At 48.6% G+C, this 19,644-nt stretch overlaps 1 protein-coding gene across 1 annotated transcript in view; it reads left to right on the forward strand.

Annotated features, from left to right (window-relative positions):
* The window catches only part of INTS1 (integrator complex subunit 1), a 79,510-nt gene that overhangs the window by 21,339 nt on the left and 38,527 nt on the right, over positions 1-19,644 (forward strand). The window contains exons 16-29 of the mRNA XM_077274793.1: positions 6,059-6,155; positions 6,763-6,854; positions 6,955-7,015; positions 8,711-8,908; positions 9,005-9,134; positions 9,568-9,747; positions 10,281-10,430; positions 10,513-10,692; positions 11,260-11,364; positions 11,898-12,065; positions 12,681-12,792; positions 12,865-13,023; positions 13,415-13,561; positions 19,330-19,428. Coding sequence (XP_077130908.1) covers positions 6,059-6,155; positions 6,763-6,854; positions 6,955-7,015; positions 8,711-8,908; positions 9,005-9,134; positions 9,568-9,747; positions 10,281-10,430; positions 10,513-10,692; positions 11,260-11,364; positions 11,898-12,065; positions 12,681-12,792; positions 12,865-13,023; positions 13,415-13,561; positions 19,330-19,428 — 1,878 coding nt within the window. The remainder of the gene's footprint in view (positions 1-6,058; positions 6,156-6,762; positions 6,855-6,954; positions 7,016-8,710; positions 8,909-9,004; positions 9,135-9,567; positions 9,748-10,280; positions 10,431-10,512; positions 10,693-11,259; positions 11,365-11,897; positions 12,066-12,680; positions 12,793-12,864; positions 13,024-13,414; positions 13,562-19,329; positions 19,429-19,644) is intronic.

Genomic DNA, 19,644 nt, shown 5'->3' on the forward strand with positions numbered 1-19,644 from the left:
TACCATAGCATCCTAGGCAAACTCGAGTAACGAGCACTTTTGCTCATCACTAGTGATTGTGTCTAAATTCTATAATAGAATTTCTCTATCGCCTCTCATTGGGGGACACAGGAACCATGGGTGTATGCTGCTGCCACTAGGAGGCTGACACTATGCAAATAAAAAAGTTAGCTCCTCCTCTGCAGTGTACACCCTACCGACAGGAAGTAGGATATTCAGTTTAGCTTAGTGTCAGTAGGAGGTGGACACGGTCTTTCACTAGACCCTTATCTACCTCAATGTGCGTCGTTTCCTTTCAGGTTTCCGGAGGGATACAGGGTGAACAGTCACACCTGTAGTCCCACAATGCGGACTATGAGTACGGTGTGTACTGCCACCCCGTATCCTCATAGCTCCCTCTCCAGGACCAAGAGCCTAGCACACAAGTGTGCTCAGAAGTCCGGTCCTGTCTCCGTCAGATCAGAGGTTATTGTTTCCGTCCCACTGCAGGTACGCTTCACAGCTTTCTATTCAACCCTGCTTGTAGTGCCGAAGAAGAGCGGCGTGGTTCGACCCATTCTGTCTCTGAAGTTAGTGAACAGAAGGTTCCGCCTGCGGCATTTCAGGATGAAGTTCCTCTGTTCAGTCCTGGCTTCCATGGATCCACAGGAATTCCTGTGTTCCATGGATATCCAGGATAACTTGCTCCATGTCCTGATCTTCCTTGAGGATCAGGGGCCTAGTGCTCATTCCATACCTTGAAGTCATCCTCATCAGGCCTCAGGCCCAGAAGAGTCTGACCATCGTCCTCGACTCCCTGTCCCATTTCTGGTGGCTGGCCAACAGAGCAAAGTCTTGTCTTGTTCCGAGTCAGCGTCTCGTCCTCTTAGGCATGTTGATCCACACCGCCGGGGGTTTTTCTTCTCGAGAAGCGGGCAGTTCTCCATACGGAGTTCGCTCTCTGCAATCCTTCCTCAGTGGGACACGTCTGTAATGTCTCTGGTTCCTCCAATCCGACCGATTCTAATAGCCTCTCAACTGGTGGCTGTCATCCCTTCTCTTTCCCCAGGTCCGTTCCTCCCAAGGCAGGTGATGACGGTCACCAGCCTTCCCGGCTGGGGTGCGTTTTCTCGCCATTCGTCATTGAATGGGGCGTTGGTCGGAGCAAGAGTCCTCTCCGCCGATCGATACCCTTGAGATAGGGGCCTTTCTTCTATCCCTGAGTCTCTGGGAAAGGCTTCTCTGACGTCTGCCAGTCAGAATCCAGACGTCCAATGCCTCTTCTGTGGCTTATGTCATTCACCAGGGAGGGAATCAGTCTCTTGGCAATGGCGGAGGTATCCAATATCCTCCTCTGGGCAGAGGCGACGGTTTCTGCACTATCTGCAGTGCATATCCCCGGCGTGGATTACTAGGCCGCGGTGTTTTCTCTGCCGCGACAGCCTTGCGGCAGGACAGGGGTTCCTGCTTCAGGAGGTCTTCCTTCAAATCTGCCTTTGATGAGGAACTCCGCACACACATCTCCTGGCGGCCCTACTGCTTGGGAAGGTTCCACCGTTTGTTTCCAAGTCCGCGATCCTCCGATACTTTGTCCATTCCTGGGTCGCAATTTGTACTTCCCTTTCTGTTCCTCCCTTCCCTTTCTTCCCAGGCTGTTGAAGATCAATGCAGAGGGGGTGCCGGTCATTCTGACCGCACCACATTGGCCCAGAAGGTTCTGGTTTGCTGAGATCGTCCATCTCCTCGCGGACTCCCACTGGAGGCTCCCAGTCTGGTCAGATCTTGTGTACCAGGAACCCATCTGCCGCGGAGTTCTTGTTGGCTCAAGTTAACAGCTTTGCTGTTGAAACCTTCCATTTTGGCAGTTTTCTCTAGGCAGAACTGGATGCTGGTCTTGCCCTTAGTTCCCTGAAGGGTCAGATAGCAACCCTTTCCAGCCTTTTTCTGAAGTCCCTTTCAGAGGTCTTAGCTATTGGCTATCACGGTACAAAGATTTATATACGTCCCGTTCTCAGATCAGAACTTTTCTTCAAGGAGTGGCGCATGCGGCTCTCCCGTACCAGACTCCCGCGGATCCCTGGGACCTCAATCTTGTTCTGGAGGCTCAGTGGGGTTCCCCCCCTTGACCTTCCCCATGAGGCCTCACTGTCTGTTCTGTCCCGCAAGGTGGCGTTTCTGGTGACCATCACCTCCATTAGGCGCGCCTCGGAGTTGGTGACTCTCTCCTGTCTCCCCATTTCTTGGTTCTTCACCAGGATAAGGTAGTTTTACGGCCTTTGTCGCCTTTTCTTCCCAGGGTGGTGTCCTCCTTTTACTTGAATAAGATCGTCCTTCCCACCTTTTTGTCCTGCTCCGATCGATTCTCTGGGGCGTTCGCTGAATAGGCTAGACCTGGTCATGGCGGTGAGGATCTATTTGTCTAGGACCGCCTTCTTTAGGGACACGGACTGTCTTTTTGTCATTCCAGACGGTACGCCAAGAGGCCTGCCGGCCTCCTAGGTTATGATTGTTCTCTGGATCAGACCTGCCATTCTGGAGGCTCACCGGGTCAAGAACAGAGTGTTTCCTCCTGGTATTAAGACTCACTCTGCCCCGAGCAATGGGCGCCTCCTGGGCGGTACACCATGGGGCATCCGCCCTACAACTTTGCTAGGCAGCAACCTGGTGTTCCGCTCACTCTTTTCCCAAGGGTTATAAACTCCATACCTGCGCTTCGACAGTTGCCAGCCTTGGCGGAAGGATCTTGCAGGCGGCAGTGGTGATTCCTCCGACCTGAATGGAGTTTTTTTCTGCTGTTCCCACCCCAGGGACTGCTTTAGGACGTCCCATGGTTCCTGTGTCCCCCAATGAGAGGCGATAGAGAAAACAGGATTTTTGGTTGCTTACCGTAAAATCTGTTTCTCGGAGCCTTCATTGGGGGACACAGCACCCTCCCAAGTTGAACAGCTCTGTTTATTGTGTTATACTGTTAACGTTTGTGTTCTTTGAACGCTCTTTGAGTGTTTGAAACTGTTAGACTGTAAAGCGCTGCTTAAGTTTGTTGGCGCTGTATATTTGAAGATTATTATTATTATAATATCATTCTTTCTCGTTTACACGTTGCTTCTCCTACTGCTTTCTCACTAACTGAATATCCTACTTCCTGTCGGTGGTGTGTACACTGCAGAGGAGGAGCTAACTTTTTTATTTGCATAGTGTCAGCCTCCTAGTGGCAGCAGCATACACCCATGGTTCCTGTGTCCCCCAATGAAGGCTCCGAGAAACAGATTTTACGGTAAGCAACCAAAAATCCTGTTTTTTTTCTTTCTCGCTTCACTGGGGGACACAGGACCATGGGTGTATGCTGCTGTCACTAGGAGGCTGACACTATGCAAATAAAGAAAAGTAACTCCTCCCCGGCAGTATACACCCATCCGACAGGTACCAGGCAACTCAGCTTTTGCTTAGTGTCTGTAGGAGGCGGACCTGGATTAATGTTATTAATCATTTCCCCTTTCTTTTTCAGATACTTTCTTCAGGGTAACAGGGTGCAGTCTTCTCACCCTGTTTTCCCCACTTTGAGCAACTGAGAGAGTAGTGTGGTATCACCCACATCGCACCCTCTCGGACCCACTGGGCAGGACTTTGTCCCCTGTCACCCATTTGGGTGTTCAGGGTGACCTTTCCTCGGTGGCCAGTCCTGCCCGTTACCCCTCCTCATCCCTCTCCTCGGATTGGGCTGAGAGGAAGACGGCGGTCACTTCCAGTGACCATCTCCCCCTGGTTAGTGGTCGACGCCGTCTTCTGCACCAGGACTCGCAGCGCAGGAAGGAGGACTTCTTCCAGGACCCTCTACCCTTCTAGGGATCCTGATGCGTCCTCATCACCAGGTAGGGAGCCTTCAAGCAACAGTCCGCTGGGAGTCCCTCCTCTCGGGAAAGCCGGTCCGCATTCAGTCGGACAACGCCACAGCCGTGGCATACATAAACCATCAGGGAGGGACTCGCAGCAGTCAAGTCATGGCGGAAGTGGCAAGAATTCTCCGTTCGGCGGAGGGTCACGTTGCCTTTCTGTCAGCCGTCCACATCCCAGGGGTGGACAATTGGGAAGTCGACTTTCTAAGTCGCCAGGGCATCGTGGCGGGCGAGTGGTCTCTTCTTCCCGCAATCTTCAGCCAGATTTGACAACTGTGGGGTGTTCCAGACGTCGACTTGATGGCCTCCCGGGCAAACCACAAGGTTCCCCAGTACGTCTCCATATCTCGGGATCCGATCGCCGTCGGATTCGACGCTCTCGTGATCTCGTGGGCCCAGTTCCAGTTGCCCTATCTGTTCCCGCCTCTCCCCTTGATCCCAAGGGTCGTAAAGAAGATCAAGTCAGAAGGGGTCCCCGTACTCTTGGTAGCTCCAGATTGGCCTCGCAGGGCCTGGTATGCGGAACTGGTGAACTTGCTATCGGACTTTCCGTGGAGGATTCCGGATCGCCTGGACCTTCTTTCACAGGGGCCCCTCTTCCACCCGAATTCTCAGTCTCTGAATTTAACGGTATGGCCGTTGAGGCCGCGGTCCTGAAGGACGCTGGTTTTTCTCATAGCGTCATCCAGACTATGATAAGAGCGAGAAAACCGGCTTCCTCGCGTATTTACCACAGATGTTGGAAGGCTTTTTTCCGGTGGTGTCAGGACAACAATCTGTTTCCTATGACTTTTTCCCTTCCATCCCTTCTCAGTTTCCTTCAAGCGGGTCTAGATTCGGGTCTTTCCCTTAGCACCTTGAAGGGTCAGATCTCCGCTCTATCTGTTCTTTTTCAAAGAGACCTGGCCTCCCTGCCTCAGGTAAGGACCTTCATCCAGGGGGTTGCTCATATAGCTCCCCCTTATCGTTCTCCTGTAGAGCCTTGGGATCTCAACCTCGTATTAGGCGCCCTCCAGCGTGCGCCCTTTGAAACCGCTTCAGGACGTTTCCTTCTCACTTCTATCCTGGAAGGTAGCGTTTTTGGTCGCCATCACCTCCATTAGAAGGGTGTCAAAGCTGGCGGCATTATCCTGTCGTTCCCCCTTTCTAGTCCTGCATCAGGACAAAGTGGTTCTTCGGCCGGTTCCTTCCTTCTTACCGAAGGTAGTCTCATCTTTTCACATCAATGAGGACATTGTCCTCCCTTCCTTTTGCCCTTCCCCGGTTCATCCCTTGGAGAAATCTCTTCACAAGTTGGATGTGGTCAGGGCTATCCGGATGTACCTCGCCAGAACTGCCTCTTTTCGTCAGGCCGATCCTCTGTTCGTCGTCTCAGATGGGCGTTGAAAGGGGCTCCCCGCCTCCAAGTCCACAATTGCTCGTTGGATCCGTTCGGCGGTTCTGGAGGCATACCGTGTCCAAGACAAACAGCTCCCTTCGGGGGTGAAAGCTCACTCTACCCGTGCTGTGGGAGCTTCCTGGGCAGTTCGTCACCAAGCTTCGGCGTCGCCGGTTTGCAAGGCCGCAACGTGGTCATCCATTCACACCTTTGTCAAATTCTACAAGGTGCATACTCAGGCTTCTGCGGACGCAAGCCTGGGTAGGAGGATACTGCAGGCGGCGGTTTCTGACCGGCCGACCTAACTCCTCTTTTTCTGCGGAATATCCCACCCTAGGGACTGCTTTTGGACATCCCATGGTTACCTGTGTCCCCCAATGAAGCGAGAAAGAAAGAGGGATTTTTGGTTCTTACCGTAAAATCTCTTTCTTGGAGCCTTCATTGGGGGACACAGCACCCTCCCTTGAAGTTGTACCGTGTTGGCCAACGTGCCGTTGTTGTGGGTTGGTACATAAGTTGAGTTTTGCACCAACTGAGTTGCCTGGTGCCTGTCGGAGGGTGTATACTGCCGGGGAGGAGTTATGTCTTCTTTATTTGCACAGTGTCAGCCTCCTAGTGACAGCAGCATACACCCATGGTTACCTGTGTCCCCAAATGAAGGCTCCAAGAAAGTGATTTTACGGTAAGAACCAAAAATCCCTCTTTTTCTTGGATAGTTTTATGCAAATATTCTTGTAATCTATATGTATTAGCAAACCACAATAATTAATAACTAATCTGCATCTTTCTCTTTTTATTTCTTTTGTAGACTTGGAGGTCCTCAAAATAGAACGGATTCAACTTCTTGATGCTGTATTGAACCTCTGCACCTACCATCACCCAGAAAACATCCAGCTTCCAGCAGGGTACGACCTCGGTTTTTCTTAAGTGTTTAGTCTGTTTTTGTTATTCTGTCTCTTTCCCATTGACCCGAGTGGTAAGAATGAAACAAAAGGATTTCAGAGAAAATAATCATTATGCAAATGATGAGCACTGACGATACACTCTGTATAGATTGCTGGATCCCATGAATTCTATGCCATCAATCCATATATCTCTAGGCCTCATCCATACGGGTGTATTGTACCCATTTTTTACTTTAGTGCTGCTGATTGAACACCCCAGACACCCTTTTAACCCTTACTGAACTGCACTTGGTGCTGTATGTTTAGTGTATCACAGCTACCCGTCCAGGTATTGCATCCATTATGCGGGCGATTGAATGCACTTGTATTTGTCTTCTAAAACAAAATTGTAAAACTTTCTCTAAGATCTCTTTTGGAAAGCCTGAAAAAAAAAATCAGCCTTAGAAAAGATTTCTAATTGTTTTGCAACACGAATGTAAAGTGAGAGACTGTTAAATCTATGCCCAGTATTCCTAGGTTTTTATGTGACTTATATCTCTACTATTCTTTTCCAGATTCAGTTGTTTAGTTCTTTTGACTTTTTGTTTTCTTTCTGACTTTTGTGAAGGTATCAGCCTCCTAATTTGGCCATTTCCACACTTTACTGGAAGGCCTGGCCCCTGTTGCTTGTCGTAGCTGCCTTTAACCCTGAGAATATTGGTAAGTAGTGTCATTATTATGAGGCCGTATATCTCGTATTTTGCCTTTTTATATAAATCTGACTATTTTTTTCTCTTCTTTCATCCCTGGTTTACATTAGGCTTGGCTGCATGGGATGAATATCCAACATTAAAGATGCTTATGGAGATGGTTATGACGAAGTGAGTAAAGCGGGAATATCGGTAGCGCATTGATTATGCCTTACAGGCTTTTTTTTTTTTTTCTTTTTACATTGCCAAATAATTTAAGGTAATTATTGTAAAGTATTAAAAAAAAATGGAGATGAAGCAAGTTTGGGAATTTTTTGATCATCAATGCAAGTGAAAGGAGCGAGCTGAGCATATCTTGTGGGTATGCCATAAATGTGCTAAATGGACAACCCCCTTTATAAGTGGTACTCCTCCTCCACATCGGGAGGTGAGTGAGGATGTGACGTCATGAATACTTTCCCTGATTTATGTGTGATCGGCAGATATCGGGCACCTTAGGCTCAATGCTGTGATCAGTCCGCACCTTTAAAGGGTTTGTCTAGACCTACAATATTGATGACGTGTCTTTCTAATAGGTCACCAGTAATGATCAGCTCCTTACACTATAGGGTCCATTTCTAGCTACCGCAGCTCCGCTCCTGTTCATGGTCCTTAGGATACAGTATAAGGTTTTTCTTGACAACCCTATTAAGGATGTAAACTAAGGGTACCTTCACGTTGCGTTCCAGCACTGGTTTGATGGCCCCGTCAGGGCGCTTTCACAGTGTTCAGGCACTGGCTCCTTGACCCCATTGGGGCTTCTGTCTGAACCCCCCACAAAACGGGATGCAGACTTATGCATCGGTGTGGCCATAGACTATAATGGTGCGTGAGTGTTGCCTCCAGTAGGCACATATGCTTGAAAATGATGCACGTCAGAGCACACAGTCTCTGTTGGCACCATTATAGTCTATGACCCTGTTCGAATCCCGTTTTGAGGGCGGGTTCAGATGCCATCCCCATCAGGGCCACCGAATGGGTGCTGGAATGTATTGTGAAAGCACCCTTATAGACCTGAAAACTGGGAGCAGCCTGTTGGGGTTCCCCAAAACTTTTCAGACACAGATGCTGAAAAATCTGTATATAAATGCTGATTGTCTCTTCAGAGAGGAAGAGAACTAGAACTCTAGTGCCACCTATTGGAAGTAGCAATCCTAACAGTCAATGTGGACCCTTTAACGAGCCTTGTCACATCACTTAGGATAAAAGCCAAACCAGAATCTCAATTTGCAGACACTGTGTTTCGGGGTACTGCCCCTCGTCAGTGCAAAGTGGAGACCTGGTTTGGCTGTGTGAGAGGCGTCCGACCGATATCCAAGAAGTATTGTTTCTTCTTTTGGAGATTGACATGCTTAGCATGCTGAGATGAGGAGACTTAAAGCCACAATGCTCCTCTGGGAAATATGCAAATTGTCTCTTCAGAGAGGAAGAGGACTAGAACTCTAGTGCCACCTATTGGAAGTAGCAATCCTAACAGTCAATGTCGACCCTTTAACGAGCCTTGTCACATGACTTGGCATATTTCCCAGAGGAGCATTGTGGCTTTAAGTCTCCTCATCTTGGCATGCTTAGCATGTCAATCTCTTCAAGGACAAACGATACTTCTTGGAGAGATATATATATATATATATATATATATATATATATATATATATATATATATATATATATATATATACTGAAATTGTTAATATTAGGAACCTTTTATAGGTCAGCGTACACTGTGAATGTCTCCCATCATTACTCAGTGCAAAATCTACTGAACCACAGTATTTGTATTTGCTTTTCATGTTTTGTTCCTGGTTTCCATTTTCCGTATTTCCGCAGCAATTACTCTTTTCCTCCGTGCACCGTAACAGATGAAGAGACCAGGACCGAGATCATAAACCGAGAACTGCAAATTTCTCAGCGGGAGAAGCAGGAAATTCTGGCCTTCGAGAGTCACCTGGCCGCGGCCTCCACCAAGCAAACCATAACCGAGAGCAACAGTCTGCTCCTGTCGCAGCTAACCAGCCTGGACCCGCAGTATGTTGAGAGTTTTGGTTTTGTTCTTTGTTTATGTTAAAGTTTGATTTTCTCTACTTTTACCGAATCTGTAATGTCCTCCATGTTTCTTTTCAGGGGACCTCCACGACGCCCACCCCCCAATGCCATAGAGCAGGTCAAATCCTTGAACCAGTCGTTGCGTCTCGGTCACCTCCTTTGCCGTAGCCGCAGTCCAGACTTCCTTTTAAATATCATCCAAAGACAGGTTTGTTAAAAATAAGGGAAACATGGAGATTGTGTGTATGTGGCAAGCGCCTGGACATAGACGTAAAAGTGGCAGATGGCTGTCACTGTCAGCAAGGATCATGCTGCCATTTTCCCTGTATAATAAGATATGTAATGTGCAGTCTGATATCAGATTTATTTTACTCGCTTATATAGCGCCATCAGATACTATCATCACTGTCCCCATCGGGGCTCACAATATAGATCCCCTATCAGTATGTCTTTGGAATGTGGGAATAAACCGGAGAACCCAGAGGAAACCCATGCAAACACGGGGGGAACAAACAAACTCCTTGGTGGTGTCCTTGGTGGGATTTGAACCCAGGACCCCAATGCTGTAAGGCTGCAGTGCTAACCACTGAGCCACCATGCTGCCCATGTGATATACCGAATATACTTTTTTTTTTTTAAAGGCATCATCACAGTCCATGCCCTGGTTGGCAGATTTGGTGCAGTCTAGCGAGGGCTCGTTGGATGTGCTGCCTGTGCAGTGCCTGTGTGAGTTCCTCCTACACGATGCTGCGGACGAGTCTGGAGCAGGGGACGACGAGGAAGAGAATGAGAGCAAGGAACAGCGGGCTAAGAAACACCAGGTAGGCTGTGGCATTCATTCCTCTTATTAATCCTGGACATATATGAATAGAATTGATAACTTCTGCAACCCATTACACTTTTCAGTAGGATGCGTGACACCGTGGGTCCGACCACGTAAACCCGCAGCGCTCAGCCCAATTACAGTGCAGGTTGGATGCCCGACCGCCTCTCCATTCATATCCTATGGGGCTGAAGGAAAAAGCTGAGCGCAGCCCCATAGGGAGTGAATGGAACATGTAAGGGGGGATAAAAGTTCCATGTTCTGCCAATCGGTGCAGATCCCAGCAGTCGGACCCCCACTGTAACCAGACAACCCATTTAATGTCTAATTGTACTCACAAGGGCAAAGGTGACGCCTTATTAAATCTGGTCTTAGTTTCTTTTCACGTGGAGTAAGTGTTTGCCATCATGGTCGCAGACTAGAAGGAGGCGAATGCTCATGTGGTCATACCGTAGAACGTGAAATATATACGTGGTCTCACCAGTTATGGAACAAGCCGTGACATTTGGTGTAAATCTGTTCACTTTTTAGAGACAGCAGAAACAGAGGCAGCTTCTCAGCCGTCTTCAGGATTTGCTTCTCGGACCAAAAGCCGATGAGCAAACAACATGTGAAGTGCTGGATTATTTCCTGCGACGTCTCAGCTCCCCTCAGGTCTCCTCTCGAGTCCTGGCTATGAAGGTAAGCCAATATTATTATTTTATATGTTTTGAACTAACATAGAGCGTCCTGGACTCGTGAATTTTTTTTGCCGTTTTCCCAGGGTCTCTCCATGGTGCTAACATCGAGCGGTCTGCAGGACGGAGAGGAGAAGGATCAATCCATGGATGAGGATTCTTCTGACTCGGAGATGATTTCTGGATATCAGTGGCTTCTAAGAGACTTGCCCAAACTCCCACTATTTGACAGCGTTAAGGGAACCACAGCTGTGGCATTACAACAGGTACCTAGACATGTGTTCAGGGTCAAGTAAATCGAAATCACCCTTAAAATTAACCATAAAGGCCTGACTTCACACATCTGGCATTCAAGGTCAGAGTACGGACAGTGATGTACAGATTGTAATTGTACGGATCGTTCGTGGGCCTCATGATCCGAACTGAACGGCCCCATAAGTGTATATGAGGCTTGAGTTTGGGTCCGGAGACGCGTGTTGCCGGTCTGTACATCCTGATCCGTACTCGGGCTGTGAATGTCACGTGTATTAATAAGTGATGAGCGAGCATGCTCGGATAAGGTGTTATCTGAGCATGCTCGCGTGCTAATAGTACTCGAGCACGCCGAAGATACTCTATGTTCGAATTCCCACGAACATACATAGATTTTCTATTTGTTAGGCAATCCCTGCATGTGTTGTGGCTGTCGAACAGGGTGAGACATGCAGACGCGGGGACTCTAACATTATTCGAGCACGCCGAACATACTCGATTAGCACGCGAGCATGCTCGCTCATCACGGCCGTTTCTCTTCCTGGTGTTTCAGCGTCTCCAAGCTTATTTTCTTCTTTCAGGCTATTCATATGGAGACTGATTTAAGAACCATAAGCGCCTATCTCGTGTACCTTTCCCAGCATGCACCAATTGAAGATCAAGGACAACATAATGAGCTTGCGCTGGTGAGGAACAATTCTACAATTTGCGTCCCCCAATAGTAAGGGGGTCATTACCTGGCTTTGACAGTCATCCTACACACACATAATATGATGTTAGGGGGGTCTTTTCCACAATTGTCCACAGGATAGGTGATAAATATCTGATTGCTGGGACCACCTTCGATTGCTAGATCTAGGGTCCCGATTTTCAGAGCTAGTTTAACCTGTTGCCTGCCAGTCATGACGGTGATATTTAGAAGGCTGGGAATGGGCGATGGATCATTTCTGATGTCCATCATCACTTCACGATGTGAAGGACCAACAGGAGCCCCCCTGTCTGCCATGTTTGTATATCTAAGAAACTGTCTGCAACTGGGCTTCATATTAGGCCAGTAAGTATACAATAAACTGCGACATTGTATAGGCCGTCAAGGGATCGCAGGTTTAACTACCCTAAGAGGCTGTATGTTCATGGCTGCTCTGCCCAGTGACATCTCACTGACTTTCCATAGGATTCTCGCTTCTCACTGATCTTCTCTGTTATCCTTGTGTTGCAGGACGTGGCTCGTCTGACCGTGGAACGCTCCACAATGATGGGCCACCTTTTCTCCAGACTGTCTTACTGCCCGGAGTCAAACGCTGTCCTGTCTGCACTCCTCTCCATTTTCTCATGCTATGTCAAACGCATGCGAAAAAACAAGGACGGTGATGAGGTGTATAGTTGGGTGTGTATAATTACATTGTTCCTCTGTTATTCTTCCTGGAAATTGGATGTTACCAGTGGGGACAATGTCATCTCTGCTGATACGGTGTGCGATTGTGTAAGGAACCATCTAAAATTGGTAGCAACCAGTTGTACATGTTTGCATAACTGGGTGTTCCCATGCTTGATGTGTTCCTACTTTTATAAAAGATGTCCTATCAGTACTGGGTAAGGAAACACTACTGGCATGAGGATAATCCTACACATTGCTACCTGCGGTCACTATGGTAGGATGTAAGTCAAATGCTTATATTGTGACTGTACAGGATGTAGGTCTACCCTTTGGGATTGTGTAGGATGTAAGTCTACCCTTACTTTGTGGCCGGATGTAAGCCTACCCTTAATTTGTGATGGCACAGTATGTAAGTCTACCCTTACTTTGTGATTGTGTAGGATGTAAATCTACCCTTCATTTTTGATTGTGCATGGTGTAAGTCTATACTTACTTTCTGATCACGCATTGTGTAAGTCTACCCTTACTTTGTGATTGCACATGGTGTAAATCTACCTTTTACTTTGATTGGTGCTTGCCTCTAATATGCACTAATTTCTACCACTTTTATGTGTTTTTGCTCAGTCTGAATCGCAGGATCAAGTTTTCTTGCGTTGGATTTCTGGGGAGACTGCTACAATGCATATTCTGGTTGTCCACGCCATGGTCATTCTGCTGACCCTTGGGCCTCCTCGTGGTAATGATCTTGCTTGCTGGTTTAGTTCCTATGTTTAGATACACATTACATGGATTTTTTTGTTTGTCATAGGTCCCAGTGACTTCTTTGCTTTGTTGGACATTTGGTTTCCTGAGAAGAAGCCTCTCCCTACAGCGTTCTTGGTGGACACTTCAGAAGAAGCGTTATTGCTTCCAGACTGGCTGAAGCTCAGGATGATCCGCTCAGAGGTTCCTCGTCTTGTGGATGCTGGTAGGTTAGAAATAATTTTGGATGGGCAGGGTCATGGAGTCTTCTCTGATAGATGCCTCCAATGTATCCATGTGCCTCTATGCACACAGTTTACATAGCTGGGATCTTCATAGGAGATGAGCATCACATGATTGATGTCCACACCTATAAAATGCACCTAATTAGAGGATCCCAAAAAGCAGGATGGCTGCAAAAAGAAAACTCTAATCATCCTCCTGCATCCATAAGGTCCTACGGTCGCCCATGCAATCATTCACACTGTCACACATTCATTTAACATAATCTTGCCAAAATGTAATTGTTTGCAGAAAGGGAGGTATAGGTCCAGCTTACAGCATGTCGCTTACCCACATTGTATGTATATTTTATACCTCTACCTCCGACATTTTAGCATTGCAAGATTTGGAACCGCAGCAGCTGCTGCTTTTCGTCCAATCTTTTGGGATCCCGGTTTCTAGTATGAGCAAACTCCTGCAATATCTGGACCAGGCGGTGTCCCATGAGCCTCAGGCGTTGGAGCAGAACATCATGGATAAGAGTGAGTACCGGAGTCCACATTACACGGTGTCTTATGTTATGTGATATTTACATTAGATAATATAAGACAACGCTGCAGATCTGTCACTTTTCTCCTTCGCCTCATTGGGGGACACAGACCATGGGTGTATGCTGCTGCCACCAGGAGGCTGACACTAAGTATTACAAAGACAGTTCGCTCCTCCCCTGCAGTATACACCCCTCTGCTGGCTCCCAGCTAACCAGTTCTTGCTTAGTGTCCGTAGGAGGCACACGGACGGGTCTGCTATTCAGACCCAAAGAACTCTTTTTTTCCGTTTTTTACTTTTTACTACGGTCGAATGGGGCGACGGATTCTTTCATGTTCCGATCTCCTCGAACCATCAACAGGCGAGCACGGGAGTGTCACCTCTCCGTATCCTCTCCTGCGACGTGGGAAGCCACTGCCTGAGCTGATTCTAGGGGCGACGGGCCCCTTCATGGGCACCGATCTCCCCCCTCCCTTATCAGACGAGCACTGGAGTTTTACCTTCAGTATCCTCTTCTGCAGCCAGGCCTATTGCCGGACATTCAGCCCTGACCACCAGGTTTTACCCTCGGCTGTACAGAGGCACCTTCCAGCGTGGCGTCCGAGCAGCCCCCACTGCATCACCACTGAAAAAGCGGATGATGGAAGGAGGCAGACAGTTCCTCTCCACCCCCCTTCTGCAGGGATGGTGGATGGAGGCCCCCCAACCCTGCATCGTCCTATCTACCCGGGCACAGCTCCTACCTGCAGCATCTGCCATAGTCCCCCTCCATATTGGGGTAAGTGCTCCGTGAGATTTGGGTGTTCCGACGGTCAGAGGAGGGCTCCATAGCGACTGGGTCCCCACAGAGCTTCGCGGCACTTTTCCCCTCAGTCTGCGGGTGCGCGCCGGCCGAAGCCATAACTTTAGTCCCCGGCTTCGGCCCTGTTTAGGCCGCAGCCCGGGAAGCCCCGCCCACCGCTTGCTCCCTTCTAGCGGCTCCGCCCCCCTATTCAGGCGCTTCTTGTTCCAGACGAGATCTCGGCGGCCATCTTCCTCCTCCTCCATTGCGGTCACTATTTCTTCTGGAGGGGGCTGCGGCCGGCGGTTTTTCGGCAGCGCTATTCCAGTCGGGGGACTCAGAACCTGAGTAAGGTGAATCGGCCCCCCCCCCCCCCCCCGGCACGCATCCCGGCAGCATTAAGGGACTAGCTTCCTTAGTACTTAATCAGGCCAGTAGGCCCTGGCCTTAAAGGCACAGGGCCAGTAGGCACTGGTCTTAAAGGCACATGGCAAGTGTGCCCTCGTCTTAAAGACACATGACCAGCTTCCCTGGTCTTAAAGGAGCATGACCAGCTTTTTTGTTCTTAAAGGCACATTACCAGCTTTGCTGGTCTTTAAGGCACTTGTTCCTACATTCCTCTCATGACCAGTATTCCTGGTCTTAAAGGCACGTGACCAGTATTCCCTGGTCTTAAAGACTCGTGTCCAGTATACCCTGGTCTTAAAAGCACATGACCAATATGCCCTGGTCTTAAAGGCACGTGACCAGTATCCCCTGGTCTTAAACGCTATAATCAGTATGCCCCGGTCTTAAAGGCACATGTCTAGTACGTCCTGGTTTTTCAAGGCCATGACCAGTATGCCCTGGTCTTAAGGGCACGTGACCAGTATCCCCTGGTCTTAAACGCAATAACCAGTATGCCCTGGTCTTAAAGGCACATAACTAGTACGTCCTGGTTTTCAAGGCACATGACCAGTATGCCCTGGTCTTAAAGGCACGTGACCAGTATCCCCTGGTCTGAAACGCAATATCCAGTATGCCCTGGTCTTAAAGGCACATGACTAGTACGTCCTGGTTTTCTAGGCACATGACCAGTATGCCCTGGTCTTAAAGGCACATAACTAGTACGTCCTGGTTTTCAAGGCACATGACCAGTATGCCCTGGTCTTAAAGGCACGTGACCAGTATCCCCTGGTCTTAAACGCAATATCCAGTATGCCCTGGTCTTAAAGGCACATGACTAGTACGTCCTGGTTTTCTAGGCACATGACCAGTATGCCCTGGTCTTAAAGGCTCATGTCCAGTACGCCCTGGCTTTTAAAGGCACACGACCAGTATGCCCAGGTCTTTAAGGCACGTGACCATTTTGCCCTGGACTTAAAGGCTCAGGACCAGTACGCCCTGGTCTTAAACGCAAATGACCAGCATACCCTGGTTTTAAGGGCACATGACCATTATCTCCTGGATTTCAGCATACCCTGCTTTTAAAGGCACATGAACAGTATTTCATCTTACAAAAGGCACAAGACCAGTATTCCCTGGTCTTAAAGGCTCATGGCCAGTAACCCCTAGCCTTAAAGGCGCATGACCAGTATTTACTGGTCTTAAGGGCACATCATCTATCCTAAGCTGGTCACCCTAACTGAGCTCTGGAGCACTCACATGCTCCCTCTCCTACAATGGGAGCCGTCGGCTAGCAGGGGCCGCAAGTATTCTAGAATAACGTACAGGTTCTAGATAATCTCCATCAACATTTGACGGTGATGCACTGGAAGACCTCTAAGTAGGATACCATACCTGGTCGGAATTTTATGGGCGACGGGTCCCTTTAAGGGCTCCGATTTCCCCCCACACCTTCAACAGACGAGCACACGGAGTGTCGCCTCCATGTATCTTCTTCTGCATCCAGGTCTATCGCCACAACCTGCCCTGTCCACTCGGAAACCTCAATTCTGGGGATGTACTGAGGCACACATTTGTGGCGTCCCAACAAGGAGGTTTTTTTCCCCCCTTTGTATCAGATGCAAGAAAGTGGACGATTCCTCTCCACTTCCCTGTTAAGAGATGGTGGATCGAGGTTTTTATTTTTTATTTATTTTTATTTTTTTCCTTATTTTCTTCTCTGCACGATGGCAGAGACCTGCTGGTTACAGTCCCGCATTCCGTCACTTGACAGACTCGCCGGGCAGAATTTCTTGCGGTATTCCTACCAGTATCCTGGCCGGTGTATCATCAATTAAGATTCCACAGACGGTCGGATAGCAGGTCTAGTTAGTTCCGTCCTGTGGTTTCGGGTTTAGCGCTCTACCCTTCCTTAGCCGCCACATGGGTTGCTTGACCAAAGGCAGAGAATGAAAGTCTCCGGGTCCCAGACCTTATCTACTTCGTTCCACAGTATAGCTGGCCAATCAAATCTTCTGAGCGGGAGACTAGCAAGGGATCGTATCTCTTCTTCAAGCTCAACCAGCAGTGGAAGCATTGGCCAGGACGGTCTAGATCTAAGGGATCTTGGTTCCAAAATGGAGGGAATGAAAAGTATCTCCATTTCTGGACCCCAAACTTCTAACAACCTTCGACAGGGCCCTCTCTTTTTTCGGATGGAGTTCCTCCGCTCAGCCACTACTTCAACAGAGAAACGTGGTTGTTTTCTGGCATCCATCGTCATTCGGGATTCTTCCCTCACATACCTATTTCTCCTCTCTACTATATTCTCTTCGCCTTTCCATTCGCGAACAGTATTTTCACGACCTGGCCCTTCTGCCTGGCTACCACACCAGAGTGGTCGCAAGGGTCATGACGGTTGTCATGCGCTTCTTGCACCTTAGAAACATGGTCGTCCTGCCCTACTCGGTCGACTTTCTAGCCGCTCTTCAAGGACTACGCTAAGTCGTCTATATCACTTGCAATACCCTCTCACTTGGGCTAGCAGCTAAACTTAGACAAGTTTTTTCCTCATTCCCAGCCCAGCAGATCCTCTTTGACGATGATCCTGCACAAGAAGGATGGTAATTCTCTCTCTCGAGTCAAGGTCGTGGCCCTTCAACACGGAGCTTGTGCACTTGATCACTCATTCCCTCGGTTCATTCAATTAGCTAGGAGGGTTCTGAGCAATAAGATGAAAACGGAAGTAGTTTTCTTTTGCTCCGCTCGTTTTCAGCAAGTCAATCAGGCTTTCAAAAGGTAGTTTCTAAGCTCCTTCCTCATCCAGAGCCTTCTTCTGGTCCAATGGTTATTAGGGATACCAATGCCCGTCTTCTTCTCCCGATCATTTCTCTGGGGATCTGAACAGTACGGCTAATCCCACAGCAGGTCCACTGCCCTTAGGCGGGTCAACCATCCGTCTTCAATTTGGATAATGCCACGGCTGTGCCATACGTCAATCATCTCGCAGGTACCCACAGTCAAGCGCCATGGCCGAGGTACCTCGCACTCTCTGATGGGCCGAGATCTATCATTCGGTGATCTCAACAGTACATGTCCCTGGAGTAGAACACTGGGCGGCTGACATATTCAGCCGTCAGGGTTTTTCTCCTCAAGTGAGTGGGAACTTCACTCGGAAGTCTTCCTTCACATCTGCCTTCACTGGAGTACTCCAGATGTCGGTCGGATGGCGTCCAAGCTGAACGCCTATGTACTCCAGTTCATGGTTTGGCTGCAAGATCCAAGTCTATCGCAGTGCATACTCCGTTTCTTCCACGGTACCAATTTCCATAACTCCTCTTCCACTACGTCTGAGACCTTTTTGGAAGCGGAAAAGGCCCCCAGTGATCCTGGGAGACCCGCACTGACCTTGTCAGGTTTTCTCGCTTGCGGTACTAGTATTTATCCGTCTTATTTCGTCAAAATTGGAACTATGGACCTTCTCGCAGGGAGTCTCCACCTGTAGTTCTTCCCTACCGGGTACCGTTAGATCTGGGGGACCTTAATGGTCCTGGGGATCTTACAGTACACTCCTTTTTTCGATCCAGAAAGACTTTACGATAAGGGAACGTCACTCCCCTTTTTTCTATGCGTTCTTGTCATCCTGATGAGTCTTCAGAGCTTCCCACTCTGTTCCTTTCAGTCTTTTTTCCTTATTACCATCTATGCATCGTTGCCCTCAAGCCATCCCATTCCCTCGTTGCCAAGGTGGTTTTGTATTCCCACTATTGCAGGGGCATCGTCCTCTCATCTTTCGGCTCCAGTCCACACAACGGAATGGGTTCTCCATAATATGGAAGTAGTGAGTGCTCCAAGTGGGTACGTATCGAGGAAGGCGTCCTTCCAAACGTTGGACACTTTGCTTGGGCTTCTCGATGGTAAGTAGGCTTCCCGATGGTCACAGGAAGGGTTTAGCCGGGTTCATCGGCCACGTTAGCCTGGTGGATTCTTTTCACCATCCAGGAGTCCTTCCGTGCTAGATGTCAGCCTATCTCCCTGTCTCAGGTCCGCATGCATTCTTGAAGCACTATAATTCACACACTTCCACAGATGTGAGTCTGGGCAGGCGGACTTTGCAGGCCGCCTTGGCGCACTTATAAGTAGCGGTTACACGGCCTGATCTGATGTTGTCCCCACCCAGGGACTGCTTTGGGACGTCCCATGGTCTGTGTCCCCCAATGAGGCGAAGGAGAAATAGGGATTTTTGTGTACTCACCGTAAAATCCTTTTCTCCGAGCCATTCATTGGGGGACACAGCTCCCTCCCTATTATTAGTTGTATTTGTTTTTATCATTTGATATGTTATACTCTCATATATAATGTGACATGCTATACGCTTATATGTTATTGATCTCCTACTGCTTTTGCACTGAACTGGTTAGCTGGGAGCCAGCAGAGGGGTGTATACTGCAGGGGAGGAGCTAACTTTCTTTGTAATACTTAGTGTCAGCCTCCTGGTGGCAGCAGCATACACCCATGGTCTGTGTCCCCCAATGAATGGCTCGGAGAAAAGGATTTTACGGTGAGTACACAAAAATCCCTATTTTACGTTTTTTTTTTTTTGTTTTTTTTTTACAGATTACATGGCTCACTTGGTGGAGGTTCAGCACGAGCGAGGTGCAACTGGAGGCCAGACGTTTCATAGTCTGCTGACCGCTTCTATACCACCAAGAAGAGGTGGGTACAGGGCGACTGAACGGCTTCTGTCCTAAAGAAAAGTATCTCTTTTATACTGACCTAATGGGATTTCATGTCTTATATGGATTGTCCACCACTTTTATATTGATGATCCTTCCTTAGGATGGGTCACGAATATCAAATAGGTGAGAAGCCGACACTTGGCACCACCACCGATCAGCTCTAGCTGCCGGCTGTACATATTGTGTGTAGCGG

This window comes from Ranitomeya variabilis, chromosome 7 (genome assembly GCF_051348905.1).
Source record: "Ranitomeya variabilis isolate aRanVar5 chromosome 7, aRanVar5.hap1, whole genome shotgun sequence".
NCBI lineage: Eukaryota > Metazoa > Chordata > Amphibia > Anura > Dendrobatidae > Ranitomeya > Ranitomeya variabilis.